This window comes from Equus asinus, chromosome 11 (genome assembly GCF_041296235.1).
Source record: "Equus asinus isolate D_3611 breed Donkey chromosome 11, EquAss-T2T_v2, whole genome shotgun sequence".
Lineage (NCBI taxonomy): Eukaryota > Metazoa > Chordata > Mammalia > Perissodactyla > Equidae > Equus > Equus asinus.
This window is the reverse complement of record NC_091800.1, coordinates 84839286-84850362: the sequence shown is the minus strand read 5'-3', so window position 1 is coordinate 84850362 and position 11077 is coordinate 84839286. Positions and strand designations below refer to the sequence as shown.

The window sequence follows — 11077 nt, the reverse complement described above, 5'->3', positions numbered from 1 at the left end:
GTGAGTACCGCGGGGCCGCGGCGCGGGCTGGGCCGGGGACCCCCGAAAAAGTCCCCGCACCTCCGGGGGTAAGGGGCGCGCCGGTGCCCGCCCCCGCCCCCGGCCCGGGCCCCGGCCCTGTGCGCCCCGGCCCCGCCGCCGCCGCTGCAGCGTCCCCGGGCCCGCGGCTGGGAGGACGGAGCTGCGGGGCCGCGTTGACGGCGTGTCCCCGCTCTCTCCCCGCTGCTCCCCGCCGCGTCCTCCCGCCGGCCCCCGGCAGCCGTGATGCTGCGGGCGCGCGAGGCGGCGCAGTTCCTGCGACCCAGGCAGCGCCGCGCCTACCAAGTCTTCGAGGAGGCCAAGCAGGGCCACCTGGAGAGGGAGTGCATCGAGGAGCTGTGCAGCCAGGAGGAGGCCCGGGAGGTGTTCGAGAACGACCCCGAGACGGTGAGCGCGGGGCCTGGGGCGCGGGGAGGCGTGCGCGCGGCGCCGGGCGCTCCGCAGCGGGGCGGGACCGCGGTGCGGCGCGCGGGCAGCGGGGTCCCCGCGGCGCTGTCCCTGCGGCGCCGCATTATGGGGACGCCCGTCAGCGCGCGCGCGGGGCCCCTGGGTCCCTGAGCTCCTCAGACTTCCCTTCCCAGAGTCCGCGCCAGTCCCTGGTGTGGGGACCGCGCTGCAGGTCACATCCAGGACCCGCACTACGGAGACGTCGCGTTGAGGGCGGTGGCAGGGAGGGTCGTAGGTCCCGGAGCCCGGGTGCATCCTCGGGGCTCCCCCACGCCTTCTGAGCCCGGGTTCTCCTAGTGACCAGGAGCGCTGTGAGCCGGGGGCAGAGGCGGACGTTGAATGGGGTCCTCTTGGTCCCGCTGGCGCCGCGGGTCTCGGGAGGCGGCGCTTCAAGGAAACACGCAGCACAGGACGCCCTCCCCCCCAAATGAAACGGAGGGGCCTTTAAACTGTACGCGAAACGCAATGGTCGAAAACCCAGCTTCCTCCCTCCCCTCCCCCGCGGCTGGATCAGAGGTGAGGGGTGCGCTGCCCCCGCTCCCTGGTCCAGTCTGGAGCAGCTGGAAGGCGTGAGAGCTGGATCGCGGTCTGAGCGCAGGAGGAGCGCCCCAAGGTGTCCGTGGGGGCGGGCGGGGACGTCGGGGCGACAGCAGGGAAGGCCGGCGCCCTTCTGGGAGCGGCTGGCGCAGGACACGCTTCTGTCAATAATGTCCTTGGAGAATGTGGCGCGCGGCCCAGGTGTGGACCCGGCGTCCGCGGGGGAGCTGTGCATCTTGAGGGAGGGGAGAGCGTCTTAAGGACATCCGCGGTGGGTGGGACCTGTGGGACCCTGCATGTGTGTCTGTCCCAGGGCAAATGACTCTGTGAAACAGGCGTGACAGAAATGGGGTGGACTTCGGCTGGGTCTCTCTGTACCTTGAGGTTAGGGTGATTTCACAGCTGTTTCTGGTTCTACCAGAGTTTTTCTTTTAAAGAATTGTTTTAGGATGAAATACGTTTCCATGCAGTGAGCAAAGTCCTGTGTGGCCCACATAGGCTTTTCCTGTGGCTGTGTTTCTGGTCGGCTGACCTGGCAATGCTTTTAGGGCCCCTCTCCGAAGCAAGCTCTGGAGCGCTGGCCGCTGCCGTGTGTCCTTGGCGCAGCTGCGGCTGCCGTGGTTGGGCTGTGACCGGGTCCTCCCTGGTCACAGTGAAACACAGTTCTGTCTTGCTGTGCTGAGCAGCTTCCTGGGCCTCTCTGGCCTTCGTTTTCTCCTTTCCTTCCTGATGAACACTGGTGGCCAGTGCCTTGTGCCTCTGCAGAGGATTTCTGAAGGTCCTGGTGGAGGGCTGGCCTGGCCACCAGGGTCACTGCCCAGCCATGCCGTTGTGACAGGTGCCATGCTCTCTAGCCCCGAGCCTGAGTCGAAATGTTGCTTGTACAGAGTGTGGGACGGGGCTTGCTGGTGACGAGAGTTGAGAGCAACAAGGCCACCACCCACCCAGCAGGTCCTTGCCCACCCAGGACGGAAAGGCCCCCACCCGGCTTTTCCTCACTGCCTGGACAGTCTGTGCACTAACCACTGAGCAGCTCTTCCTGGAGCATTAGTCCTCTCTCTGATTTTAACTGTTTTCATGTTTTAATTTTATAACTTCATTTACAAGTTTGTGAAATGAAGACAGAAAAGGAAGAGATGCTCACGATCCCAGGATCTGTCCTGCGTGTCTGTGCAGGGGCACCCCACGTCCCCTCCATGTCCTGGCCCTCTCCAGTCCGAGGCATGGCCAGTTGCTGGGGGCGTCCCCGCTCACCGTCAGCCCCATCGGGAGTTTGTAAACTCCTTTTCATATCAGAGCCCCATAACTTTCTAGAATTCGCATTCTGTTTCCCAGCCCCCAGCCCCAAATAGTGATGACATCTTCTCCTTTATCAGCTCCCCAGATCGTCCCACTTCTTCCTTCCCTTGTGGGCAAGGAAGGACTGCAAGCCCTTCGGGTTTGCACCTTGCATCTTGTGTAGACGGTTATGTGGATGGTCTTGGACTGTTGTGTAGACCGTTGTGGACTGTTGTGTAGACCGTTGTGTAGACCGTTGTGTAGACAGTTGTGGACTGTTGTGTAGACTGTTGTGTAGACTGTTGTGTAGACTGTTGTGGACTGTTGTGTAGACCGTTGTGGACTGTTGTGTAGACTGTTGTGTAGACCATTGTGTAGACTGTTGTGGACTGTTGTGTAGACCGTTGTGGACTGTTGTGTGGACTGTTGTGTAGACCGTTGTGTAGACCGTTGTGGACTGTGGTGTGGACTGTGGTGTAGACTGTTGTGTAGACAGTTGTGGACTGTGGTGTGGACTGTGGTGTAGACTGTTGTGTAGACAGTTGTGGACTGTTGTGTGGACTGTTGTGTAGACCGTTGTGTAGACCGTTGTGGACTGTTGTGTGGACTGTTGTGTAGACCATTGTGTAGACTGTTGTGTAGACCGTTGTGCAGACAGTTGTGGACTGAGACCGTTGTGGACTGTTGTGTAGACTGTTGTGTGGACTGTTGTGTAGACCGTTGTGTAGACCGTTGTGGACTGTGGTGTGGACTGTGGTGTAGACTGTTGTGTAGACCGTTGTGTAGACCGTTGTGGACTGTTGTGTGGACTGTGGTGTAGACTGTTGTGTAGACAGTTGTGGACTGTTGTGTAGACCGTTGTGTAGACCGTTGTGGACTGTGGTGTGGACTGTGGTGTAGACCGTTGTGTAGACCGTTGTGGACTGTGGTGTGGACTGTTGTGTGGACTGTTGTGTAGACTGTTGTGTAGACCGTTGTGGACTGTTGTGTGGACTGTGGTGTAGACCGTTGTGTAGACCGTTGTGGACTGTGGTGTGGACTGTGGTGTAGACTGTTGTGTAGACCGTTGTGTAGACCGTTGTGGACTGTTGTGTGGACTGTTGTGTAGACCGTTGTGTAGACTGTTGTGTGGACTGTTGTGTAGACCGTTGTGTAGACCGTTGTGGACTGTGGTGTGGACTGTGGTGTAGACCGTTGTGTAGACCGTTGTGGACTGTGGTGTGGACTGTTGTGTGGACTGTGGTGTAGACTGTTGTGTAGACCGTTGTGGACTGTGGTGTGGACTGTGGTGTAGACCGTTGTGTAGACCGTTGTGGACTGTGGTGTGGACTGTTGTGTGGACTGTTGTGTAGACTGTTGTGTAGACCGTTGTGGACTGTTGTGTAGACTGTTGTGTGGACTGTTGTGTAGACCGTTGTGGACTGTGGTGTGGACTGTGGTGTAGACTGTTGTGTAGACCGTTGTGGACTGTTGTGTGGACTGTTGTGTGGACTGTTGTGTAGACAGTTGTGGACTGTGGTGTGGACTGTGGTGTGGACTGTTGTGTAGACCGTTGTGGACTGTTGTGTGGACTGTTGTGTAGACAGTTGTGGACTGTGGTGTGGACTGTGGTGTGGACTGTTGTGTAGACTGTTGTGTAGACAGTTGTGGACTGTTGTGTGGACTGTTGTGTAGACCGTTGTGTAGACCGTTGTGGACTGTGGTGTGGACTGTGGTGTAGACTGTTGTGTAGACCGTTGTGGACTGTTGTGTGGACTGTTGTGTAGACAGTTGTGGACTGTGGTGTGGACTGTGGTGTGGACTGTGGTGTGGACTGTTGTGTAGACAGTTGTGGACTGTTGTGTAGACTGTTGTGTAGACCGTTGTGTAGACCGTTGTGGACTGTTGTGTAGACCGTTGTGGACTGTTGTGTGGACTGTTGTGTAGACAGTTGTGGACTGTGGTGTGGACTGTGGTGTGGACTGTTGTGTAGACCGTTGTGGACTGTTGTGTGGACTGTTGTGTAGACAGTTGTGGACTGTGGTGTGGACTGTGGTGTGGACTGTTGTGTAGACAGTTGTGGACTGTTGTGTGGACTGTTGTGTAGACCGTTGTGTAGACCGTTGTGGACTGTGGTGTGGACTGTTGTGTAGACTGTTGTGTAGACAGTTGTGGACTGTTGTGTGGACTGTTGTGTAGACCGTTGTGTAGACCATTGTGGACTATGGTGTGGACTGTGGTGTAGACTGTTGTGTAGACCGTTGTGTAGACCGTTGTTTGGACTGTTGTGTAGACCGTTGTGTAGACCGTTGTGGACTGTTGTGTGGACTGTTGTGTAGACCGTTGTGTAGACCGTTGTGGACTGTGGTGTGGACTGTGGTGTAGACTGTTGTGTAGACCGTTGTGTAGACCGTTGTGTGGACTGTTGTGTAGACCGTTGTGTAGACCGTTGTGGACTGTTGTGTGGACTGTTGTGTAGACCGTTGTGTAGACTGTTGTGTAGACCGTTTGTTCTGTCATCTGGATTTAGCCCTTGGCTTGTTTTTCTTTTCCTTGAGAGGCAGCGTGGACAGCTGGGAAGAGCGGAGTCTGGGTCGAGGTTAATGTTAAGGATTACAGTTTAGGGTTAGGGTTAGGTGTTAGAGGTAGGGGTTAGGGTTAGAGGTTAGGGTTAGAGTTAGGACGTAGGGTTAAGGGTAAAGTTAGGAATTATGGAACTGGTTTAAGTCCCAGCTCTGCTCTGGTTAGGGTTAGGATTAGGGTTAGGGTTAGAGTTAGTGCTGGGGTTAGGGATTAAGGTTAGAGGTTAGAGTTAAGGATTAGGATTAGAGATAGGGTTAGAAGTTAGGATTGGGGTTAGGCTTAGTGTTGGGCTCAGGGTTAGGGTTAAATTTAATGATTAGGATTAGAGATAGGATTAGAAGTTAGGATTGGGGTTAGGGTTAGTGTTGGGCTCAGGGTTAGGGTTAAAGTTAATGATTAGGATTAGAAATAGGGTTAGAGGTTAGAGTTATGAGTTAGGGTTAGTGGTTAATGGTTAGGGTCATGGTTAGGGGTTAGAGGTTAGAGGTTAGGGTTAGGAGTTATGGAGCTGGTTTGAGTCCCAGCTCTTCTCTGGTCATGGTTAGGATCAGGATTATGGGTTAGGGTTAGGGTTAGCGTCAGGGTTAGGTTAGGGTTAGGGTCAGGGTCAAGATTAGGTTTAGGGTTAGGGTTATGGTCAGGCTTGGGTTATGGTCAGGGTCAGGGTTAGAGTTATGGTTAGGGTCAGCATCTGGGTTAGGGTTAGGGTTAGGTTAGGGTTAGAGTTAGGGTTATGGTCAGGCTTGGGTTATGGTCAGGGTCAGGGTTAGGGTTATGGTTAGGGTCAGCATCTGGGTTAGGGTTAGGGTTAGGTCAGGGTTAGAGTTAAGTTTGGTGTTAGGACTTATGGGCCTGGTTGGAGTCTCAGCGTTTCTTGGGCTTGGTCCCACGACCATCTTACGGGGCTTCTGCAGGAAATCTTGTCCTCCCCTCCGGGCCGCCTCTGTGACTGCTCCGTCCTGCCTCTCCCTTGCAGCCCCAGGGTCAGGGCTCAGAAGCGGCCCTCCTTTCTGCATGTGTCTGCCTCAGTTGTAGTCCCTCCTGCCCGGGCTGCCTCTGCCCTCGGTGAGGGGTGTAGGACACTGGTCTTTTCTGCTGGCAGAGAGGGCTGTGCTGGCTCTGTTCCGATTCCTGGGGCTCTGGGGCCCCTGGTAGAGGAAGCCCCAGGCAGAGCTGGCTGGGCTTGGACATCTGGAGCTGGCTTTCTGAGCTGCACACCCCTTCCTGGAATTGGGAGGCCTCACCGTGTGCTGCTTTTGCTTTGGGGTCTCCCTGCCAAGTCAGGGCATCCTTCTTGTTCTAGGAGGAGGGCACCTGGCCTCAGACCCCGCCCTTTTCAGCAGGTGGCTCTCGGCGTCACTCAGCAGTGCTGGGAAGGGAGGCTGGGCTGCCTCTCTGCCCCCAGGCATCCAGCCCCGGCTTCCCTCCTGGGGGCAGGTGGTCCCCCAAGTCCTTTCAGGCCCCGGGGAGTGTCCCAGGCCCCTGGAGCTGCCGCGGCTAGTCGGCTGTCCCTCATCGGCAGAGTCCGGCTGCTCCTGTTTCCGTGTATTGTCTCTCCCACTTTGCTCCTGTGGCTCCTCATTCAGACGGCCCTGGGCATGGTCCCCCAGGTGTCTGTGGGGGATTCTCCTGAGTTCTTCGGCCAGCTCTTGCCAGGCTAGCCCAGCAGTCACCTTCCTGCTTAAATCCCACAAGGCAGACGGGTCCCAGACGCTGGCCACCATGTCAGTGATCACCCTTTGCTTCCGGAAAGGATCTGGACAAGGCTTTTCCCAGCCTGACCTGCCCCCAGATACGTCCACCACCGCACAGCCCCAGGTCCCTGCCGTGGGGCTGACCCACGCCTGTTGGTCAAGAAGAACATCCCGGGGCCGTGGTTCCTGATCCCCTGACCTTGTTTAATTTGAGACAAACAACGATGTTCCAACAGGGCCGGGAGTGCACGCTGAGGGCTTCACAGCAGAGGCGCCGAGACGCTGGCCTGGGCTCCAGTTCACTGTGCTCCCCCGCCTGTCTCTCTCACTCTCTGTCTCTCTCCTCCATCTCCCCCCCAGCACCGCCTCCAGCTCTCTCAGACATGGGGGCCCCAACGTGGTGAGGGATTTTCCTCCCAGGAGCGTTTTAGGGTGCAGTCAATTTCAAAGTCGCATGCTGCCGCCAGCCTCATCTTAAACCCCACCAAGAACAGCTGTCCCCCTAAGGTCCCGGGTCTCTGGGAACAGTTGGGGGAGGGGCACCCCTCAGACGTGGAAGCCCCTCCCCCAAGTTGCCCCTCATTGGGGTGGCCTAAGGGGTCTCATGGGGGCAGAAGCGGGCTTACGGCAGGAGGGGCGGGGCGGGGTTGGGGGACCTCATCCCCCTAGTGACTTGCTTCTGCAAAGCAGGTCCTTGGCTGAGGGGTGACACCTTGGCTGTGACCTTCAGGATGGTAGCTGCTGCCCATCTGCCCCCCTGTGTTGGCAGCAGCCCCCAGCACACACGCAGACACACAGATGCACACACACACTCAGACACAGACTCAGTGGGCCACACACTCCACGTGCACATACACACAGACATGCACACACTCTTCTCTCTGTGACTTTGGAGGTCCGTTGAGAAGTGTGACGAGGTGCCCCCACCCTCGCGGGCCCAGCCCAGCTCCTTGCTCTGGAGGTTCTCTCCACTCGCTCCCCCAGGAGGAGGGGCTCCTGCTCCCACTGCCCACTACAACCACCACGGCCTTCTCTGCTGGGCCCTTTCCCACTTGAGCTGTCACTGCTGGAGTCCTCAAGCCAGCTGGCCGCAGGTGCTGGGTTCTCTAAATTGTTGCTTAACTGGTTGTGCTCCTCCAGAGTCGGCTCTGCCCGGGCTGCAGATGCTGGTGAGACCAGGGCCAGCACCGCCCATGGCCAGCCCGGCAGGTCCCCAGTGCCCAGGCCAGCAGCTCCTCTGGGGGGGCCTTGAGCGAGAGACAGATTCTGTCTGTGGCCCCTGTACCTACATATCTGTCGTTTTAACCCTAGGAGTCTGCAGGGACAGGCCAGGCCCCATAAATTACACCTTGTCCTTGCCAGTGGGCTCAGCCTCTGCAAAAACCCATTAAACACGTTTTGAGAAATGCTGAACGTCTGCCTTTGTTATTTAGGCACAAAACAGCCTTTTAAGAAGCTGATGCTTATGGCCTGTTTCTTGAGATTCCAAGTAGCTGGGCCAGAACATTCCAGACACTTCCCAGGTTATTCTGCTCCAGCAGTGCTGGCTGCTGTCCCGATTTCTTCATGCTTCGTTTTCCCCTTGTTTTTCTAAGGTCAGACTTGGGAGCCGTTTCTGTTCGCGCAAAGCTGGCTGTGGTTTGCGGGTTGGTGTTGGATGTTGGAAACGCTCTGGGCCTCCTCAGTGGTCGTGACAGCCCAGTGATTTCACTGCAAACCTGGTGCGTGTGCTCGTGAATTCTCACCCCGACAGGGTGCAGTTTGTTGGAAGTTGTAAAGTAATTTTTAGAGGAGTTGGAAGTGGAAGCTGAGAGCGACACCAGTTCTGTTTTTCCCTCTGACAAAGGCACAGATCTGTTCTGACCGATGGCACTGATTAAAAATATATTTGAAAGAGAAAGAAACATGTTATCGTCGTACTTGTTTTCTCAGACTTGTTTTTTTCAAATTATAGGTGAATTTGTTTCTCTCTGGTTTGAGTGCCATGATAATAAAATGCATTTTTTCCACATCTGTCCCCAAAACCTGCCGTCTGGACCTGGTTTTGTGAGGACGTCTTCCAGGGACGTTGCGCTCCGTGGAAGTCACGCAGCTGGCTCTGCAGCTCGGGAGGCGGGCTTGGCCAGTCACTCCTGTGGCCTCGGACTCCGCCGCACAGTTCCCCTGAGCCCGGGCTGGGCCGCCAGGACAGCTGCGTGACTGGCGGCTGCATGCGCAGCCTCTCGGGACCCTCGGTGTGCACGCGCCTGTCTCAGTGCGACGCTGCAGGGTGAGGTGGAAAAGCTGTCAGGAGGCTGTGTTGGCGGTTGTCAGGTGCCACCTCAGCGGGTAGCATGCTCTCAAGTTCAAGGGCAGGCCCACCGTTGGTGACGTGGGAGCCGCCCGGGTTGGCACCCAGTGCTTGTGGCTGCCGTGTCCTCACCCACACTCTCTGAGTCATTCCTCATGCCACCGTGCGTGTCCAGGCCCACACTCAGGGAGACACCCCCGTCCGCCAGGTTCAACGTGGATCCCGAGAGGCACTAACTCCCTTTCGTGAGCCGGGAGCAAACAAGGGTTTTGCAGTAGTGTTGTCGGAGGATCCTGGCTTGTTGCGGGGCCAAGAGTCATAGGCATCGCCTCATTCTGTGACAGCGAGGCCTGGAATGAGGGGGACTCATCCAGGCCAGCTCTTTAGTGGGGGGACCTGGATGGAAACGCAGGTACCTAGGCTCCAAGTTTGGCTATTAACACTGCCGCGGTTGAGACCTCGTGAAGGTGAGTGTGGATCCCAAGGAAGTGTCTACACGGGATGCTGTGCGGTCACTCCTGGAGAAACCATCTTTGCCCAAGGGTGGTCGGAGCCCTACCGCTGTTTTAACTGCTAAATCTTCACCCTGTGCTCTGCCCAGTGTTTTATTTTGATGTTTTGCCTGAAGGGAAGATACATTGTTTTGTTTTTCCCAAAGAAACATCAAAAGAGGAGCTTAACCTTCATCTGTGTGGTGGGCGGGTTGTCTGTGGTGCCTGCCCAGCTTCCCTAAAGCAGGCGGTCCCAGGGTGAAGGGGGTGGGGAGCTCGGGGGGTGAAGGAGGAGGGAGGGCAGTCAGAGGGTGAAGGAGGTGAGGGGTGAAGGGGGTGTGAGGGCGGTCCCGGGGTGAAGGAGGCCTGCGGGCAGTCGGCGGGTGAAGGGGGTTGGAGGGCAGTCGGGGGGTGAAGGAGGTGGGGGGTGAAGGAGGGTGAAGGGGGTGCGAGGGCGGTCCCGGGGTGAAGGAGGCAGTCGGGCCTGCAGGCTGAGGGCGGGTGCTGGAGGCGCTTCCGACCGCACCTTCTTCCTCCTTTCCTCTCTTCTCTCTTCCTCCCTCAGACTGGCCTCTTTTCTCCTTCCCACTTTGGTCAGTGCTGCTGCGACCTGTCAGCCCTTGGATTGAAGTCCGCAGTCCACTGCTCCTCCCTCCCTCCCACCACCACCTGTGACCGGTGGCCGCCCTGAGGCTGCTCCTGTAGCAGCTCCTAGTTATTGCTTCCATTACCACGTGCAGCTGGCCCTGCCCAGGCCACGTTCCGTCCTTCTGCACGGCTCCCTGACTGGCCTCCGTCCCCGTTCACGCTGGGGATGGCCAAGCACAGTGTCTCCCCTGCAGCTTAGCTGGGCCTGTCGAGGCCTCGCGTCCTCTCCCGGCACCCGAGGCCGCACAGGCCCCTTCTCTGGCCAGAACCGTCTGGTCTCCAGCCCTGTCCCTCTGCTGCCAGCTCGGGGGTGAGTGGGTTCTGCTCGCCAGCACCCTGGAGGGGCCGTGGTCTCTGTCTGACAGACGGACAGTATTTGACTCTCAGCCAGGCCGTGGTGCAGCCACGGCAGGGGTGCAGCTCTCTGAGGCCCAGCCCCGCGTGTCTGGTGGAGCAGAGTGTAGGTCTGTGTGACCTCGAGGATGCGCAGGAGAGGGAAGGCGCGCCCTCCTCATTGCTGCCATAGGCACAGGCTGACAGTCCGGGAGTCAGAAGTCTGACACGAGTTCACAGGGCTGCTTCCTTCTGGAGGCTCCAGGGAAAACCCCCTCCTGCCTTTCCGGCTGCGGGAATCACGGACCTCCCTGGCCTGCGGCCCCTCCTCCACCTTGAAGCCAGCGAGGTCAGCATCCTTGCCGCGCTGTCATTCCTGGTTCTTGCTCCCTGCTCTTCCACACTTGAGGCCCTGTGGTCACTCCATGCCCACCCAACAACCAGGAGACGCACCACCCCTCTTGAGGTCAGCACTCAGCAACCTGAGACCCTGTGCCCCGTAGCCCCCCGTGGGCACAGGTTCCCGGGAGGAGGACACAGGCATCTTTGGGGCTGTTCTGCCACCAGAAGATGCGTGAGGGGCGTAGCCGGTGCCTGGCACGCAGAATCCCTCTGTGCGGCCAGACGTGGGTTCAGCAAAGTTCCGTGGGTTCACAGTGAGAAGCGGGCAGGGCTGCTTCCTGCGCCCCCCGGGTGTTCCCGTCCGCGTGGGAGAGAGCACAGCCCTCGACCTCGAGAAGAGAGGAGCCTGGGGAGCA

General features: G+C 57.9%; 1 protein-coding gene across 1 annotated transcript in view; it reads left to right on the top strand.

Moving 5' to 3' along the window:
* The window catches only part of GAS6 (growth arrest specific 6), a 43778-nt gene that overhangs the window by 273 nt on the left and 32428 nt on the right, over nucleotides 1–11077 (top strand). The window contains exon 2 of the mRNA XM_070520213.1: nucleotides 260–426. Coding sequence (XP_070376314.1) covers nucleotides 260–426 — 167 coding nt within the window. The remainder of the gene's footprint in view (nucleotides 1–259; nucleotides 427–11077) is intronic.